The 20,770-nt window shown below is 41.2% G+C and overlaps 2 protein-coding genes and 1 long non-coding RNA gene across 3 annotated transcripts in view; 1 reads left to right on the forward strand and 2 right to left on the reverse strand.

The window, feature by feature from the left end:
- Positions 1-639: 639 nt before the first annotated feature.
- LOC126282158 (uncharacterized) lies at positions 640-10,384 on the reverse strand. The gene is made up of 2 exons (XR_007551339.1): positions 9,017-10,384; positions 640-1,836 (listed from the first exon to the last, which is right to left on the reverse strand). It is a non-coding gene; the product is annotated as an uncharacterized LOC126282158 (long non-coding RNA).
- Positions 10,385-12,268: 1,884 nt separating this feature from the next.
- Positions 12,269-13,018, reverse strand: LOC126282444 (succinate dehydrogenase assembly factor 2, mitochondrial-like). Its single transcript, XM_049982099.1, has 3 exons — positions 12,971-13,018; positions 12,744-12,895; positions 12,269-12,542 (listed from the first exon to the last, which is right to left on the reverse strand). The coding sequence occupies exons 1-3, from the start codon at positions 13,016-13,018 to the stop codon at positions 12,269-12,271; spliced, it is 474 nt and encodes a 157-aa protein (XP_049838056.1).
- The window catches only part of LOC126282157 (pyruvate dehydrogenase protein X component, mitochondrial-like), a 108,101-nt gene continuing 100,283 nt past the window's right edge, over positions 12,953-20,770 (forward strand). The window contains exons 1-3 of the mRNA XM_049981674.1: positions 12,953-13,189; positions 13,267-13,524; positions 13,689-13,870. Coding sequence (XP_049837631.1) covers positions 13,398-13,524; positions 13,689-13,870 — 309 coding nt within the window. The 5' untranslated portion in view covers positions 12,953-13,189; positions 13,267-13,397. The remainder of the gene's footprint in view (positions 13,190-13,266; positions 13,525-13,688; positions 13,871-20,770) is intronic.

Below are 20,770 nucleotides of genomic sequence, written 5' to 3' on the forward strand. Positions count from 1 at the left end.
ATCATTATACATTGTGGTCAGATTTGCTGAAGATAGCCACTTATCCTCCTTTACGGAGTGGGCAACTGTCTGAGCTTCACATTCTATGAGGAGGTACAGACATCCAACACCTTGTTACGTATTCATGGTTTCACTGTCCTTCAGCCACTTTCGATACGTGCTCATGAGTGTAGTACACAAACAGCTGACCAGCTTTGCCATTTCTAAGATGGTAGTTCCCACATGCCAAGCCATAATAATCTGCTTTTAGTCAAAGTTGCTTATCTCAGTAGATCTCTCCATTTGGGCCCATATCATCACTAGAATGATACCCCATTCATCTCTATTCTGCTTCCCTTACCATGTCATGTACTCACAACATATAGCAGTATGCAGATAGTGTTGCAAATAACAACTGGCACAAGTTTGTCATTTTATGTAATTACTGCTACTACTACTACTACTACTACTACTACTACTAGTACACTAATACAGTTGTAGATAAAGCAGAGAACTATTCAAAAAATTATGAGCCTTTCAGAAATGAGGAGAGTGGGAAAGTGTCAAAATATACAGAAGACAGCTGTCCAACAAAATATACTGAAAGAGATGTAGGTCCTCTAGAAACAGCAAAAAACTTCAACAAAGACTTCATAACTGTTGTAGATTTGTGAACTGTATTTATTCATCTACTGATGTACATTTGCAATCCATTTGGTTTCCGTACAGGAGACATGTCAAAAATTTATAAAACAATTACAATGATTTTTACATTAATAAATAACAGCACTATAATAAATAACAACACAATAAGGATATTTCTTGGACTGTGTAACACATTCTACCCAGCTCATATTTCCAGTTTGTCCCACATGACTTTATCCACTGAGTATTAACACTTCAGTGTCAGTACCTCATACTGCTTTCTTTTAAGTGAACCTAAATTCACCTGCATCAACTTGTTACCTTTTAATTTATTACAGATTTTCATTCCCATGTATTGAGGTCCCTGGGCATACAGTCTGAGGTGGTACATGATATGTAACTTCTTCTCCCTTTGTATCCCACTCTTATGTTAAATATATCTATTGGTAATACTATGTCAATTCAACATAGAAAAGTAAAATTTTCAACGAGACCATCTCGAATTTCTTTCAAATTTGGTGCATTCTATGGTCTGCATAAGACATGGAAAATTATCTATTTGCAGAGGTATATGACGACTATGGAGAATGTTTCAGGTCTGTAAAAGTTTGGAAGTTGTGTGAAATTTACAAGTATCTATCTCAACATAATGACTATAGTCCTGGTTGCAATCCAGATACAGCAAAGAAACATCATTGTAAAGCTAATGATTAGATCTTTACATTGATATGCAACATGGTGGTTTTTTAAGAATTTTCACATTAAAGGTCATTGACCTTAACCTTTGACATTAAATATCTCAAAACACCGCACTGTAACATTTTTTTTTAAAAAAATATAATGTGTTATTCATATATTTCACTATAGACATGGTAAATATCAAGATATCACACTAAAGGCATCATGACCAAAACTTTATTTTGTCAGCATCAGTACACTATCAAAACGCAGAAGATATCACATAAAAATGAAAGACAAATTACTAATAAATGCAATTTGGAAGTCATGTACAAAAATATGGTTTCTATTATTGTATTGGTATTATGAACCATTTACAGTGTAGCTTTAACGAAAAGACAATAAAAAATGGTTACAGCTCTTTTCACAAGTCTCCAAAATAAATTGTTAACGTTCATCAGATTTGATGCAGGGAGAGAGCGTGTCCTTCCAGATGCTGTCACTGGATCCAGTCTTGTGAGGATGTCACATCTTCTGAAACAGGTATGTCAGGTATATCAGAAAACGCAAATTATAGAGATATCCACATTTATGCAAGATGCTGGTCTGTACATCATAAGTCTATAAGTAGTACACAACCTACCAGGTACTGTCATACATGTTGTTGTTGTCTTCAGACCAAAGACTGGTTTGATGCAGCTGTCCATGCTACTGTATCCTGTACAACCCTCATCTTCTCCAAGTAACTACTACAATCTACATCCTTCTGAATCTGCTTACTGTTTTCATCTCTTTGACTATCTCCATGATTTTTAACCCCCACACTTCCCTCCAGTACTAAATTGGTGGTGCCTTGGAATGTGTCTTACCTACAATCCTTTTTTTTTTTTAATTAGGTTGTGCTACAAATTTCTCCTCTTCCCAATTCTGTTCAGTACCTCCTCATTAGTTACACGATCTACCCATCTAATGTTGAGCATTCTTCTGTAGAACCACATTTCAAAAGCTTCTATTCTCCTCTTGTCTAAACCATTTATTATACTCATTTTACTTCTACATGTGGCTACAGAAAGGACTCCTTGACACTTAAATCTATACACGATGTTAGCAAATTTCTCTTCTCCAGAAATGCTTTTCTTGCCATTGCCAGTCTACATTTTAAATCCTCAGTACTTCGACCATCATCAGTTATTTTGCTTCCCAAATAGCGAAAACCCATCTCCTGCTTTAAGTGCCTCATTTCCTGATCTAATTCCCTAAGCATCATCTGATTTAATTCGACTACTTTCCATTATCCTCGTTTTGATTTTGTTGATGTTCATCTTATATCCTCCCTTCAAGATACTGACCTTCTAGTAAACAGAAGTGATCTGTGTCTTTTTACAAGAACTGGGCACAGGTTCTCGTTTGAGAGATCTATGATAAATTATAATTAGAAGGGGGCTATCTCAGCCAGAAATTCAGTATTCAGGGTAGTAGACGTGATCCACAAACCTACTGTCCAGTGTCACTGATACTGATGACAGGATGACCTCCTCAATGCCAATCAGCATGGATTTTGAAAACATTGTTCATGTGAAACCAAACTTACACTTTTCTCACATGACATACTAAAATTGTTGGACCAATGCAACTAGATAGATGCAGTGTTTTTTTGATTTCCGAAAAGCACTTGACTCAGTACTGCACCTAAACTTATTGCCAAAAGTACGATCATATGGGTATCAAATGAAATATGTAACTGGATTGAGGACTTTTTGGTAGGAAGGACGCGGCATGTTATCTTGGTTTTTAAAAGTCGTCGTCAGATCCACAAGTAACTTCGGGTGTGTCCCAGGGAAGTGTCTTAGGTCCTTTGCTGTTCATGTTGTATATTAACAACCTTGCAAACAATATTAATAGTAAAATAAGGCTTCTTGCAGATGTTGCAGTCATCTACAATGAAGTACTAGGTGAGAGAAGCTGCATAATTATTCATTTATATCTTGATAAGATTTCAGTGTGGTGCTGAGATTGGCAGCTTGCTGTAGATGTTAAGGAATATAAAATTTTGCTCTTCACAAAATGAAAAAAACTTAGTAGCCTATGGCTATAATTTCAACGAATTACTGCTGGAATCAAACAGTTCATACAAATACCTGAGTGTAACACTTTGTAAGGATATGAAATGGAATCATCACATGGCTGAGTCATGCTGCGTAAAGCAGGTGGTTGACTTCAGTTTAGTGCTAGAATACTGAGGAAGTGCAATCAGTCTACAAAAGAGACTGCTTACAAAACATTTAAGTGACCACTTCTGGAATACTGCTCAAGTGTGTGGGACCAGTACCAGATAGGACTAACAGGGCATATTGAACGTGTACAGAGAAGAATCAGCATGAATGGTCACATGTTTGTTTAATCTGTAGATGAGTGCCACAGAGATACTGAAGGAACTGAACCAGCAGACACTTGTAGACAGATGTAAACTATCCCGAGAAAGTCTATTAACAAATGATGTAAAAGTTTTCTGCGTACGGTACAGCACCATAATGTATAAGACCCAGAAGAAGGCCGCTGCACCTGTCACCGAAACATTGGTTTTTCTCCAGCAGCAGTAGTTTTATACATTACGATGCAGTACCATACCCAGAAAACTTTTACGTCGACTGACTCTGGCCGCAAAGCCTACACAATTATATCTATTAACAAAGTTTCAAGAACTGTCTCTACTGAACAGATGTACTGCAATCCCCTGAATATCACACACAAAGGAATCTTGAGGATATGATAAGAATAATTACTGTACACACAGAGGAATTCAAACAATAGTTCTTCTAGCACTCTATACGTGACGAAACAGAAGGAAACCTAACTGGTACAATGCGTTGTACCCTCTGCCACGCACCTCATGGTGGTTTGCAGAGTAGATGTAGAACTGCAGTTTCATCAAGAAAGTTCTACAGAGTGCCAAAAGCTAGGTAATATTCTGAAATTATAGCTAGAGTTATTTTAAGTATACAAGATTAAGGAAAAGTGGGTGTTGTGGCTGGCAGGAGAGCCAACCACTTGGTACTAAAGGAGGCCGAAATGCATGAGTCTCAGCTCACGCAGGCTGGCGTGAGGTCTGGAACATAACAAGGGCATTAGAACTGAGAAAAACGGACGTAGCTGGTGGAATACTTAACTTTAATCCATTCATGGAGAACATCGCTCTTTATGGTACATGATTCACAATATCAATAGTACAAATACTGGCGCCTTGCTAGGTCGTAGCAAATAACGTAGCTGAAGGCTATGCTAACTATCGTCTCGGCAAATGAGAGCGTAATTTGTCAGTGAACCATCGCTAGCAAAGTCGGCTGTACAACTGGGACGAGTGCTAGGAAGTCTCTCTAGACCTGCCGTGTGGCGGCGCTCGGTCTGCAATCATTGATAGTGGCGACACACAGGTCTGACATATACTACCAGACTGCGGCCAATTTAAAGGCTACCACCTAGCAAGTGTGGTGTCTGGCGGTGATACCACATTCCTCCCCCGCAAATCGGCGTACGGTTGTGGAATAAGGCTTCCGCCCACCGTGGGGAGGACCGCATGTTGACGTATGCGACGAGGTGGGGAGCCTAACAACAGGCGAGGCTGTGCCACCCGCACCCTGCCATTCGGACCGCGGGGAGCTAGGGAACGCCTGAAAACCTGCTCCAGGGTGCACACCAACATGCGGTGTATGCGCCCGTAGAGAGACAGGAGGGGCCGAAGGGTCGGGCCGGGGCACCCGATGGGCGAAGACGACGTGTGGTCCGGAGCGGGCAAGAGTTCCATGTCGGAGGACAACTGGTCATGGGAAGCGATCAGTGGCGCGTGATCCAGGGAGGCGCCGGGCGGTTGCAGCGACGCGTCCACTGCAGGCGTCGCCGGCGGGAGAACAGGCGGCGGTGGCGGCGCGTCGCCATGGGGCAAAATGGAAGGCAGCGTCGGTACCACCTGGGGCTGAGGCGAGCCAGTAGACGGGTCCCCAGGGCGCTGACCGCATGGCACTGTCGCTGAAAGCAGACGGCGAGCAGCAGATCCCATGCGACGACAGAGGTGCAGCTGATTGAGATGCCGACGCACCTCACCAGAGGCCCCCAAAACCAGATACAGGAGCGCGTCCGAGGCAGCGAAGAATGTGCCCTTCGAGCCAACACCGTGAACCTTGATAGTGCCGATAGTAGACAACGTCGCCTGGAGCAAAAGTAGGTGTCTGCCACTGTACAGGAACCTGAAGCGGCGGATGCAGCAAAGACATCAAGGTTCGATGATGACGACCGTGGAGCAACTCAGCTGGCGAGCTACCATCTTGGGGCTGAGAGCGATATGAGGACAAAAAGAGCAATAACGTGTCTTCCCGCGAATGCGACTCTTTCAACTTCAACATCTGTGACTTGAAAGTCCTGACTAATTGTTCAGTGGCAGATGACGTCGTGGAAGACATCTGGACAACAAAAGGAAAATTACTGAATGAATCTTCCACAACCAACCATTGAGCATTCCAGAATGGACCAGCAAAATCGATGTGTAAACGTTGCCAAGGGGAAGTGGCTTTTGGCCATGGAAAGAATTTCCGCGATGGTGCTGACTGTTGTTCGGCACACACCATGCAAGAAGAGCACATATTCGTAATCGCGGTATCGATTCCGAACCAACTACAGTGCTGACGAGCAAGTTGTTTCGTTCTCACTATACCCCAATGTCCTTTGTGGAGAAGCTGTAAGACAGAGGACTGTAACGAATGTGGTACCATGACCCTGGACTGATCATTATCAGAACGCAACAGCAAAACACCACGTCGTACAAAAAGTCTCTCCTTGTGAGCAAAAAATCAGCGAGCCAACGGGTCCCTGATCCGTGACTTTGACAAGGGCCATTGCGTAGCAACAAAATGCAGAACGGGAGCAAGGACAGGGTCGGCAGCTGCGGCTGTAGCTACACGACGAAAATCAATCAGAAATGATTTGACCACGTCATCGGTTTCCGCATCAATGAACATGCAAGCAAGTTTAGAGGAATCGAATGCCCTATCCTCAGCAACAGGCAAGCGGGACAACGCATCGGCGTTTCCGTGCTTAGCAGTGGACCGATACAAGATATCGTAGCGGTACTGCGAGAGGAAAATAGACCAGCGAAGAAATTTCTGCGCTGTACGTGGAGGTACAGGCTTGGTCGGATGAAAAAGCGATGTCAAAGGTTTGTGGTCTGTGATTATGGTAAAGTGACGACCATACAAGAAATCATGAAACTTTGTAACACCAAATACGAGAGCTAATGCTTCTTTCTCGATCTGTGAATAATTTCTTTGCACAGACAAGAGCAATTTGGACGCAAAGGCAATAGGGCGATTGTGCGATCCATCTTTGTGCGCAAGCACAGCACCGATCCCGAAATTCGATGCATCCACCATCAACAAGAGGGGCTTCTGGGGATCGAATGCCGTAAGGCAAGTATTGGAAAGCAACGTCGTTTTCAACTGGTGAAAGGTGCGTTCGCATTCCGTCGTCCAGACAAATGGAACACCTTTACGGCATAAGCGATGAAGCAGAGCTGAAATGGAAGAGGCATGCGGAATATATTTATTATAATACGTAATTTTTCTCAGCACACTCTGTAGTTGCTTCAAATTCCGCGGCGAAGGCAAGTCTTGTATGGCACGAAGGTGCGTTGGACTGGGATGTATGCCTTGGGCATTGAGTACATGTCCCAAGTATGGTAAGTCCCGAGCAAAAATCACACATTTGTCCTTTCGCAAGCGAAGACCATTTTGTCGCAAGACCTGAAATAATGCTCTGAGATTGGTCAAATGTTCTTCTTCCGTCTTTCCGGAGATCACAATATCATCCAGATAATTTTCTACAGTAGGGACCGACGCACAAACAGTTTGTAGATATTGCTTAAACAATGCAGGAGCGGATGCACACCCGAATGGCAGTCGTTTGAATCGATACAAACCAAGATGCGTGTTAACCACCAAAACACGCTGGGATTCTTCATCCACTGGTATTTGCAAGTACGCATCTGCGAGGTCCAACTTCGAAAAATATTTACCCGGGCACAGTTTGTCAAAAAGATCTTACGGGCGGGGTAAAGGAAAAGTTGCAATCACTAGTTGTGGATTCACTGTTGCCTTGAAGTCCACACAAAGACTCTCAACTTTCCGGAAGGTTTCGGCAAAATTACTAAGGGTGATGCCCAGAGAGAAGTCTGCACACGTTCAATTACACCTTGTGATTCCAAATCGTGTAATGTTTTTGCGACCTCATCACGCAATGCGTGGGGAACATTGCGCACTCTGAAAAATTTCGGTTGCGCGTTTACTTTCAGTTCCAAATGTGCATTATAGTTCTTAGCGCAACCGAGGCCCGGTGCAAAAATGTCTGCAAATTCTTCACATAGACGAGAAACACTGTCTGAAGGCACAGTCTTGTTCACTGATAAGACCTGATTTACTATAGACAAATTAAACAATTGAAATAAATCGAAACCAAACAAGTTCATTGCAGAAGAAGAACGAAGGACATAAAATGACATGAGTTTTGTTTGTCCTTTGTATGTTGCAAGAAGGCTGCATTGTACTAACACAGGGATACATTGACCGGAGTAGCTGTTTAACGTAACATTTGTGGCATGCAACGGAGGTGTGCCCAGCAGTTTTAAGTGTCTTGATTGATCAGTGAAGCCACAGCTCCGGTATCGAGCTGAATTGGTATCACTTTGCCGTTAATGTCCAAGTCTACAAAAAGTTTATTGTCCTGCTGACGACAAGAGCGACTGTCTCGTGCAACGTGAACTGACACTGGTACATAATCACTTGCGGCTTGACGGGAGTTCCGGCGATGTCGACGCACACTATTTTTGGGACGAACACAGTCATTGTTAGAGATAGTGGCCCTGGGCGGAGTGGAATGAACTACATGAATTTCCAAGGGCGAAGTTTCGCGAGCCTGAGTATCCTTGGTTTGATTCCGATTCCGGCGCGATGCAAAGGGCCTGGAATGGTTTTGAGCTTCCGATCTGAGCTTTTTCTGGCAAACACTCTGAACATGTCCTTTCTTATTACAATAAAAGCAAATAGCTTGGCGTGACGGGCAATTCTCACGTGCATGTTTAGTAGCACACCGTGGGCATGATTTGATCACTGCATTTGCTTGCCGGCGCGGTACACGTGGCTGAGAGCCTGTTGGCAGCGGTGCGGCCGGGCGCGAGGGCTGTTTACTGCTCTGTGCAGCTCAACCGGCGGGCCGGTTAACCTGACACACTGCTGGCGAAGTTTCAAATGATTCCTGACCAAAGTCAAGCATGTCCTGCCGATCCAATATGTCCATTACTTTTGAAGGGAGGGATTTACTAGTTTCAAAATCTGCTCCCTTATACTAACATCAGAAACGTTCTGTGCAATTGCATCACGTACCATAGTATCTGAATAAGGGAGTCCACATTGACACTCAAAAGCACAATCCCTAGTAAGGCCTTGCAAAGTTGCAACCCACTCCTGATTAGTCTGGCCTGTCGTACGTTTTGTACGAAAGAAGGTGTACCGTTTCGCAACTGCATTGACTGATTCTTTGAAATATGCATCTAATGCAGACAAAATTTCTTCGTAGGACAGAGTTGCTACGTCGCGTCGGGGAAATAATTTGACTATCACACGATACGTATTCACGCCGACGGAAGACAACAGAAATGGCTGCTGCTCGTTACCTTGAATTCTGTAGGCGGCAAGATGGAATCCAAATTGCTGTAACCACTCCGTCCAGCTTTCCAGTGCAGCATCAAAAGGTCGAAAAGTGGGTGCAACAGCGTGTTGTGGCTGCGTTAGCGGTGAAGCGGCTTCCGCCGCACCGTTTTGCATCGCACGTTGACCCTGGACAAGCTCTCCAAGGGCATCCAGTAAGGCCTGCGTCTGCTGATTCTGTAAGCGATAAAATTCGGACAGTACATCTGGAGATTGTGGCGAAGCCATTACACAAGTAAGTCAGGGCACTTTAGAAAAGAACGCGGTATTGTCTTGTCACCAATGTTGTGGCTGGCAGGAGAGCCAACTACTTGGTACTAAAGGAGGCCGAAATGCATGCGTCTCAGCTCACACAGGCTGGCGTGAGGTCTGGAACATGACAAGGGCATTAGAACTGAGAAAAACGGACGTAGCTGGTGGAATACTTAACTTTAATCCATTCATGGAGAACATCGCTCTTTATGGTACATGATTCACAATATCAATAGTACGGATACTGGCGCCTTGCTTGGTCGTAGCAAATAACGTAGCTGAAGGCTATGCTAACTATCGTCTCGGCAAATGAGAGCGTAATTTGTCAGTGAACCATCGCTAGCAAAGTCGGCTGTACAACTGGGACGAGTGCTAGGAAGTCTCTCTAGACCTGCTGTGTGGCGGCGCTCGGTCTGCAATCATTGATAGTGGCGACATGCGGGTCCGACGTATACTACTGGACCGCTGCCGATTTAAAGGCTACCACCTAGCAAGCGTGGTGTCTGGCGGTGACACCACAGTGTGATTCTTACCTCTCGATAAATAATCCAGTTAAAGGCCTTGGGAACTGCAAAGATGTTAAACATATTACGTACAGAATTCCATGGGAATATTAGTTGGTGCTTCATTGCTTATGTGTAGAAGTGCTCTCTTTATCCATTTTCTTCGTTGAAGAAGTGCTTCACTAGTGGACTACCAGAAAATTTTTCCAAGAAACCTACCTGCTTCCAGAATTGTGTAATACGAATCAGGCAGTAGCACTCTTAACCGTTACATCAAATGGGCAATGCTAACAAGACTTGCCAAGAAATGCTAGGGTGGACCAAAAGTATCTCACTAAGAACAACTGGAAATGGAATGCAAAGAATTACCATGTTGTTAGTTTCTGCAGGACGAGGAAAGCAGCCCCATCCCCCACATTGTTTTGAAACCCAAAAAAGATCAAAGAAAATTTCCCTAAACAATTAGTGGTCCATAGCCTAGACGACAGAATTATCGATGGACTGGCTGGCTATCTTTTGGAATCACTGACTCGGTAGATTGCTTAGTATGAGAGCTATGCTAGTGTTGGATGTCTTTGAACGTCACTTCACAAATTGAGTAAAGAATAAAGTTGCTGCACTGTCGACATAGCTAAATGATGTCCCTATGATTTAAGCCTATATTGAACTTCTGAAGGTGACAGATTAATGTGCTGAAACCAGCGAAGTGAAATTATAATTTTTGTGCAGCCAACATCTGATTTTTATTATGGTGAAAAGAATATGCTGTGAATAAAATGTATAACAGGAGGTACGAGTTCAAAAATGCAAGTGTTTTGCGACATAGGCCTAGTAAACAAACTATTTGAGGACCATCTCCAAAAATGTTGCTCTGATTAGCTTCTAGAAAGGGATTATGCACTCATCCCATCTGGCAAGATTCAAAAGGCATTAGGAATCCTTGTTAGTGAACGGATTTGCTCTTCACGACACACATTACCCTATTCCATCATAAAAAGGTTCAAAGAATTGTTGTATGTCCAGCACCCTGGATAGTAGTGAGCACAACATACTTAAAGAGGAGAGTGATTAAAATACTGACAGTGATGGAATAAATACTGGTAGTGAAGTACAGTGACACCAGCGGAAACTGTGATTAGAAGACTGTTATTTATCTACAGTACAACATAAAATATGTGATTAAGAGTCGGCAGATTCTAAACAGCTTTTTTTTGTAAATGAGTAAAATGACAAATTTTTCTCACTGAGAATCTGTCTTTTTTTTCTACCCTCAACATTAAAAATACAGCTTATATTTGGGTGTGGTTTGTATTTAGACCAATACAGTATTATGACAGTGTCTTCACTTTATACATATCAGAATGTAATCGAGACATACACGAGCATGCAACAAGAGGACAAGAGGAAAGGATAACTTATGCAAGACAGTTTACACCAAACTAACAATGCCTACTCCACATATAAAAGCAATATGTTGTCTAGTAAGATGGTAATAGGTCGTCTAATAAGCTACCAATACAATTAACAAAATAAAAGGAATTAAATCTTTAAAAAACTGTTTAATGTATACACAATACTAATGAATATTTATAATGCAACTTAATTTCAGATAATGCACTCTAACAGAACATATTTAATATGTATCAATAATTCATGTGATGCTCTTTTTTGCTGTAAATTTGTTGTATATTTATGTAACTAAGCCCTGATATAATGTCAAGTGTTAAATGCAGTCAGAACACAGATGTCAGCTTATAAAATTATCTGGCACACTCAATACTCTCTGCTAGAAACTGACAGCTGAAGTTCACAAGCAAAGAATGAGTAATAAATAATGTGTTTGCTACACAGCAAGCAACAAATTTCCTACTACAGACAAGCACACGTATAGGATACCAGCAAGAAATGTGAACAACCTACAATCGTAGGAGTGTATCTGCTGGAAATTTTGAAAGCAATGAAGACTCAATTTTTTGTGACTATAATTTATTATCAGTTATGGACATTGAATAACAACAAATATACATATTTACACAGTATGTTTGTTTGCACCAGTGCAGCTCTGAGAGTGCAGTGAAGTTATCTACATTTTATATTATAAACAAACAATATGAAAGCACCAAACATTCACATTACACTTGTCTTTATAAATAAGTTAATATTTCATAACTGAATACAGTGTTTTGTTCACTAGATTAGTGTGACCTCTCTAATTAAATAATTAACAAGTATTAATAAAAATCATGCAATTTAAATGGCAGTATAACTATATCTTCCGGAGACAAAAAGTGCTTATCCAGGAGCTGTTGTTAATAAAATGTGTGTGTATGAGAGAGGGGGAGGCAAGAGAGAGAGGTATTCCGGCTGCTAGGACTGACAACTGTTGTACATTAAAGTAAACAATGAATACTGAACAGGCCTCACTTATGTGAAGCTTGGTAGTTTAAAATAAAAATGTGTTAATTAGTCAAGGTCAGGCTGGCGAATCCGTAGTTGTCTCTCCTTGTTTTGTACATGCTCTTTCAGCAGCTTCATAGCATCATTTTCGAACTCTGCAGGAGTTGGCTTAACACCAGTAACCCAGTAATATAAGTCCCAGTCATTTGATGGTAAATTGATAAGACGATCGTACTGCTGTAGCAATTCTGGTGTCATGTTTGAGAGATGTTTCGCTGCAAAAGTACTCAGCAGAAGTCCATTCTCCAGCATACCACGCTTCCGTGATTGGTACAGCAGCCTACATACAGAAAAGCATGTTTTAACGTTATAATTGTTATCTGGAATTCAGTGTTTTGTTAACATTTGTTAAATGCCCTTACTAATATGCAGTCTGTATTTTAATACATAAATCACTGAAGGAAGTTTTCGTCAATCACTAATCACAGGGAGGCAAATAGGGGCTATTTGCAGTGCCTATTTTCAATGACGGTAATATTACCTCGCCCTTTTCAAGTCAGTTGGTTCGTCCACCCTTTCCTTATATGGAGGTATCTGTGGTTCAGTAATATTTTCTGGCGGAAAGAGTTCTTGACTGCTGAACTTTGCTGACATAAGATAGACAGGCCGCGTTACCCAAGGACAGACCGTCGCCTGTAAAAACAAGTATTGTACAATGTTCCAGAAAATACCACAGTAATACTACAAGCATTTTCGTATAAAACGCACCAGAATGCCCCGACACGGTGCAGATCGGCTGAGTAACACTGGAAACATTATAACACTTCGTTCTCCACAATATTCGCAACACAGTTAATCTGATCTGCGTTTCTCCGTCAGCTGTTTGATGTGTGTTTGTTTTATTTAGTGCTTATTATAACCACAGTGTTCAAACATTTTCGCAGGCTGTGAAAGACAATTGAAACCTAACAGCCAATACCAACACCGGTAGAAAAAATCTTACATTTGGCGAGTACCGATCGTATTGTTTTTTATGGCGCTAACAATGTGTTTATTGTTGATAGTTGAATTCCACTTCGCGTGACAGGAAGAAAATTGCGTCGGCTGCAAAAATCAACAAATGTGCACTGATTTATTTCATCTTGAACACCAGAACTGGAATGAAGGTCGAATTACGGTCGTCAGGAAGTAAATAATGGCTGCAGCTGTGAGGATTCGCGTTGCCCAGTTGGTTCAAAAGCACGCTTTTTCACTATTGACACAACCTAGGTGCTTGGCAGCTACTCAGAAACTATGTTTCCACAATTCTTACTTGCTATGTGGTATGTAAATTAATTATATTTCTTTTTACCGGTTTAGTGTCTCAAAACAACGTGAATCTGTGTTGCAGTAATTAAATCGGCGTTAACGGGAGATTTTAATTTACGTACAAAATATTTTCACGATGTGTCCGCGCAGTTGTAATTAAGGGCTGGTTATGTTTTAGTTGCTGGACAAGAAATCAAGATGCCTTCACTTTCCCCTACCATGTCAGAAGGTACAATTGTGAAATGGTTGAAAAAGGAAGGAGATGTTGTTCAGCCAGGTGACGTTCTCTGTGACATACAGACTGACAAAGCTGTTGTCTCATTTGAAACTGAAGAAGAAGGCGTCCTTGCAAAAATCCTGGTATGTAAAATATGCAGCTGAATGGTTACTGCCAGACTTAGTGTAAAGTGAAAGGCTAACATTAATTATTACTGTCTACATTGGCACATAACAAGTATTATAACGGCAGACAACTCCCATAGGGAACTGTTAAAACTCGCAAACACATGTGTAAGAGCACTTTTGTACTCTTATGGAAACGGGACAACTTTGACAGTATTTAGCTCTTATTTACTGTTAGTTGGCAAAGGCCTTATTTTGAACATCATCTTCTACTGCTGTACCGTTTTCCAGTCTCCACTGACTACATGCTTGAAGATAAGCAGTTTCATTGCTAATGTGTTAATAATTTAATTTATAGAAACTTAATAGATGTAGTGAGTTGCAGGTACCAAAAATAGCCCTCATTGATCACAAAGAAAGTGTCAGCAGATCAGCTTGGTATCAACTTTAAAGCAAATTAGTGCAATGGTTAATTAATGAAGAACCTCAGTTAGAAGTTTCCAGTTATACTGATCTCATCTCAAACATGCTCATGTGTTGAGTAATATTAACTTTGTAAGAGATTATGACCTGTTATCGGTTATTTTGGAATTGCACATTAGGGTTTAGGAAAAATTATCATATGTGCTGCTGTTATTGAGCTACATAAATAATTCATAATAAATTGAACTTGAGTAAAACTGCAAACAGGTGCTAATTGATAATTTATTCGTGATTGGTTTCGATTTGTTAAAGCAGTATCATCAGGTGGTTAGCAGTGTCACATAGATTGGCACATGGAAATGCCCCCAATGTTCGTAGTCGCAGAACTCAACCTCATGATGAGGGGAAGTAGTCAACTAACGATAACCAGCAGAGCATTGCGTTGTATAGTGCAGGCACAATAACAAACTAGTCAGAACTGAGACAGAACATCAGATAATTGGGGATCACATTTAGAGTCAAGAGGAATATTCGATATGAGCTAATGGCTTTGGCCAGTGACCTAATGATAATGGCTGCAGGCATGTCACCATCTGCTGTGTATACTCACGCTTTTGTTGTTAGTTGGTTAAGTGAATGAATGTTAAAGAGAAAAAAAATCTACTTGACACTTGGTTAGGTTGGAAGGTGACAGTTTGGTTGCGAGTTGGCGAAGCCAGTGAATGTGGTACTAAAAAATCCTGCTTGTGGTGACAGCCTGATCTGTAGCTGAACCCATCTGAAAAAAATGTCAAGAACATTGTTTACAGCATTTGTCACATGTTTCCTATGTCAGCGGCCAGAGCAGACGACTTGTATTGAACATTCTGGTAGATCACCACATTTGTAATGGCAAACCCTGTAGTTGATTTTTGTGAGGCTAAAGCATTGGAGGCGTTCAAGTATAGGCTATACCAACCCAACACTCATACCCCATTGGTCAGGATGTTTAGTATGTTGTTCACGGCACTCCCACATACCACTGAACAACAGTTTGTGACTACATATTTTTTTTATCATCATTAACCAACCTTTGTAAATGCGAAGTTCTTTTTTTTTAATTTATCAAAGGCTTTTTTCACTATGTGCCACAATACTCTACTGCTCAAACTAAAAACTGTAGTTTCTGTGCCTGCTGTTGAAATTATCAAATCACACTTCTTTAATTGAACTCAAGCAATTTACTGTACTTCAGCAACCAGTATCCTAGTTTCTAATCTGTTAAGTACACTTTCCCTCAGAGGTCAATCCTGGTACCACATCTGTTTATATTATGCAAGGTATTAAATAATATGTGGAAAATATCTGAGGAATGGATAGAGGACATGTATTTTTTCTTTTTAAATGTCTTCTGATGGCTAAATGAAATGCTGGAAAGGTCCGCCATCAGCTCTTAACACAAACTTCTAAATGCTGCATCGGGAGTTATCTACTGGCTCTCATATTTCAGGTATCTGCTGTATATGCTGAAATCCTTGAACCCACTGGCAAAGAATGTCAGCATTTGTAGTAGGTCTTGAATACACTGCACCCTTTAAATGCCCCAAAATAAAAATCCAGTGCACTGGGATCAGGAAGACTACAGGACAAGATATTGCTGCTTGATGACCTAACCATTTTTTTGGGAAACACGTATGCAAAATTTTTCTTGCTTGCTGAGCAAAATGAGGTGGTCTCCCATCATGCATGAACCACATGTTCTGACATAAGTCTAGCGGAACATCTTCCAGTGAAGTATGCCAGTGTTCCATTAAAAATTCTCTGTATGATACTCCAGATGCTAGTCCATGGAAAACAAAAGGTCCACTTAAACTGTCTCCAATTATGCCAGCCAATGTATTACTGCTAAACTCTTGTTGATGTCTTATTTCCAAAAATTCAAAAGATTTGTTACCTGTCCATATATGAGAGTTGTGAAAATGTTGCACTACATCTTTGATAAACTCTGCATCATCAGTGAATAGTGTGGCAGACAGAAAGTGTTGGTCCTGAGCGCACACACCCAATAACCAAGTAGCCTACAAAAAGCTTTTCTGAATAGAAAATCTGTTTTACTAAGACGTGGCACTCTCTGAAGATAGCATGGATGAAGGAGTTGCTCTCTGAACACTTTCCTCACTGTCACATGAATCACATACTCAATTTTAGATATTTCTGTGGGGTGTTGCTGCCTTATTGTCCTCAGTATGATGAAGTACTCGATCTTCAAATCAGATGTTCTAACACTGTATGGTCTTCCACAATTAATGACCTATACTGTAAAGAGCCTTTCTCCACAAGACATACATACATTGTTTGAAAGTTTTTATTGTTTGGTAAATGTTTGTTGTCCGCTGCTTGTGGTCTCGCGGTAGCATTCTTGCTTCCCGAGCACAGGGTCCCGGGTTCGATTCCCGGCGGGGTCAGGGATTTTCCCTGCCTTGAGATGACTGTGTGTTGTTGTGTTGTCTTCATCCTCATCATTCATCCCCATTACGGTCGGAGGAAGGCAATGGCAAACCACCTCCACTAGGACCTTGGCTCGTAAGGCGGTGCGGGTCTCCCGCATCGCTCCCCTACGCTCTGTAAAGAAGCATGGGACTTAATTTCCATTTCAAATGTCTGTTAGGAAATTTTTCAGCATACCAATGTCTGGTCTCAGATGCACTACTAGTCCATATGTCTGGTGCATTGCCATTCCATATGTCGAGTGCGTGTTCACCATGTGCTGATTAGAATACATTTTAGACATAAGTGTATGACAACGCACAAGACCAGTAAGAGTATGAGTGAGCAGGCATCATGCCTGTGACTGGAAACCAGGCACAACACGTTGCACTCCAGCTGAGGTCACTAAAGCACACTTGTTCGGTGGCACCTCTCTTGAAAATAGCTGATTCACTTCCTCATGGTGGAAGAATATACATTACACACTAAACATTAGCTCAGTAAGTACTGTACAATAAGCTTTCACTACTGATTGTGTTCTCAATACTAAAAGCATTTATTTATTTACTAGTACAAGCAATTAAGATAACCATAAGAGGACTTTGACTTAACACTTTCCAAAACAAATAGCATTTGAAAAGAAAAAATCTCTGTAGAACCAAGCTGGAAATTTGAAAACAAAAAGACAGAAACAAACCAACATGTAACAACAAAAAAGTGTCTGTAACTATGGAAATAAAAAGAATTGGCCACTTTTTGCTTCTTTTTAAGTCCTTTAGCAATTCCCCAGGGGCATCCTGCATGTTAGTGAACACCTTGTATATGAATTACTTGCTAAGCAAAATGGAAGGATTGGATTGCTACTGACCACGTAGAGGAACAGTTGAGTCACAAACAGGCACAGTGAAAAAACCTGGTAAAATTTTAAAACTTTCAGAATTAATCTTTCTTCCAAAGAAGAAAACATACACACATTTAGACATGCACAACTCGCATGTGCATGGCCACTGTCAGTGGGTGCCGGAGCCTGATTGCAACTATGTCTGATGTTAGCAGCCTTCTGTTGGGGTGGATGCTGTGGTAAGGGGGGAGGGGGAGGTATAGCTGGGTAGGGGTGGGGGAAGATGCTGTGTTGCCTATGGAAGCATACAGAGATGTAATGGGGACAAGACAGGGCTGCTGGGTGCAGTGTCAGAAGGCTGAGCTAAGGGAAGGAAGGAGTGATGGGGAGGGGGAAAGGAAGAAGGGAGAGAAGAGTAGTAAAGAAAGAGAAAAGACTAGTCAGTGCATTGGTGGAACAGAAGGACTGTGTAGTGCTGGAGCTGCAGTGGTATAGGTAGGTGGAGGACAGGGACAAGCAAAGGTTGAAGCCAGGGTGGTTACGGGACTGAAGGATGTGTTGTAGGGAGAGTGTCCACTTGCACAGTTAAGAAGAGCTAGTAGGAAGAATCCAGATGGCATACGCTGTGATGCATCATTAAAGTGAAGCACATGATCTTTGCATGGAATGTTCAGCAACTGGGTGATCCAGCTGTCTCCTGGCCACAGTGTAGTCATGGCCATTCAGTTGGATCGACAGCTTATTATTTGTATGTCTGTGTAGAAAGGAGCATGATGGTTGCAACCAAATTTTTACACCACATGACTGCTTTCAAAGGTGGCTCCGCCTGTAGGGGGCGAGGGGGTTGTAAGTGATACCTGTGACAGGAGTGGAGTAGGTAGTAGTGGAAGTATGTAGGGGACAGGTCTTGCATCTAGGTGTATTGTAGGGATATAAGCTATGAGGCAAGGAGTTGGGAGCAGGGCTGGAGTAGAATAGGGTGAGGATGTGGTGTAGGTTTGGTGGGCAGCAGAATACCACTTTGGAATGGGTGGGAAGGATAATCCTCATTTGAAGGCATGATGAGAGGTAGTTGAAACACTGTCGGAGAATGTAATTGGTTGCTTCAGTCCTGGATAGTAATGGAGTCATGAGAGGAGTGTTCCTTTGTAGCCAGACGGGGTGTGTTTAAGCTTTGTTTACTTACAAATTTTCTGTAGAAGCCACGTAGCTCATAAAATGATTTCAGTTATTTTTCTGTTACGGGGTATAGGAAACTGCAATAGCTTTAATTTTGTCTGGATCAGCCAAAACTCCTTTTTCTGTTATGACATGTCCCAAAAATTTTAACTCAGGTACTGCAAATTTGCACTTTTCTAGTTTTAGTGTCATTCCCCCTCTTCCAAGTTTCTCACATGCCTGTCTTAAAAGCCCAACATTCTCATTCCAATCTTGTCCAGTTACTAAAATGTCATCTACATAAATCACTAATTTGGATACAAGTTCCCGCCCAAGCACATGTTCTAAAGCTCTAATGAATTCTGCTACCGATGAGTTCAAGCCAAACGGGACTACACAATACTGATAGCAACGGCCATTGTAAAGAAAAGCAGTGTATTTCCTAGATTTGGGTGCCAGGGGTACTTGGTGAAAGCCTGAGGTTAAGTCTAGACTTGACATTAATTTTTATGTCCTTGAACTTGTGCAACAGCTCATCAATGTTTTCAGGGTGGTCTGTTTCCCTGTATAAGATCTTGTTTAAAGGCCTGGAGTCAAGAACTATTCTCATTCCCCCATCCCTCTTTGACACAACTACCAGCGGGTTATTATAAGCACTGATACTCCTTTCAATAATGCTACACACTTCCATCTTATGTAATTCTTTCTCAACTGCTGTACGTTTTGCTATGGGCACACCATATGGTTTTATGAAAAATGGGTCGTGTCTTACTAGCAAAGTACATTCGTAACCCCTAACTTTCCCTGGAATGTTGCTAAAGACATCACTGTATTCCCATAACAAAGACTGTAGTTCCTGTTTTTGCTCATTGTTTATACTGCTAGCTTCTGAAATCTTTGTTTACCAGTGTGTTGAAATCTACTTTACTTAAATCTAGCTCTGTTATGTGTTTGTCAACGTATCTTTTCTCCTTTACAAGATTTATAGTGTTAAATTTATCATTACACAACACTATTTGATCTGACAAACTTGGTGGGGATACACCCCCCATTTGGTGTTGTTATGATAAGTTTTTGTCCTCCCCAGTCAAATCTTGCATCTACACTCCGAATCCATGACATCCCAAGAATACAGTCCTCGCTGAGGCCTGGTATAATTAGGCATCCATGTGTAAATGTGACTCCCTCAATTGTAAAAGATAACAAAGTTGGACTTTCCACAGTTTTACTATGTTTTCCCGTAGCCTCTCTTATTTTCACCCCAATGACTGGCATTTCAATGTAATCTTTCTCACATGTCAGCATTTTGCTTAGTATTTCAGATATTCCTGACACTTGACTGCCTGTGTCTATAAGGCACTTGCCTTCCCAGGTACCAACTTTTGCTCTAATGAATGGACTACCTATGTCATCACTTTTTTCAGGCTGAACATATTCATACAATAAATCATTTTGAATTTCACTAAAACAATTACTTCCTGACTTACAAGTACCTATATTACTGTCACCTTTATTATCTACAGTCATTACATTAACACACACATCATTAGCACTGTCACTCGCATTGATAATTTCATCAATCCAAATATCTTCACCCATATAACATTGTTCATCACTAAGGTATTTATCCTTCTGTTGTTCAACAATAATATGTTTAGTTGTTTTGCTACCAATCAGGATATAAAATTTGAGAAATATTAAGAATCATTTCTAATTGCATGACTATTTAGCCACATATTATAATGAAATAATTCAGCTTTGTTCATTGCAAATGATAGCCTACTTGCACAGTCTGTTTTACTGTTCAGGAAATCTTTATCATCTGCCCAGGTTCCTTAATAAGATGTTGCATTACAGAGCCTATTGATTGCAACACTGGCATTAACACCACTTCAACTGTTAATAACATCCTTGGGTACATCTACAGCATGCATATCAGTTTCTCCCACAACAGCTAATGCCTCAATTTCCTCTTTCAAGCAAACAAAATATTTTTCACCATCATCATGCATCATTAAATCTTCATTTTC

Source organism: Schistocerca gregaria, chromosome 7 (assembly GCF_023897955.1).
Source record: "Schistocerca gregaria isolate iqSchGreg1 chromosome 7, iqSchGreg1.2, whole genome shotgun sequence".
Lineage (NCBI taxonomy): Eukaryota > Metazoa > Arthropoda > Insecta > Orthoptera > Acrididae > Schistocerca > Schistocerca gregaria.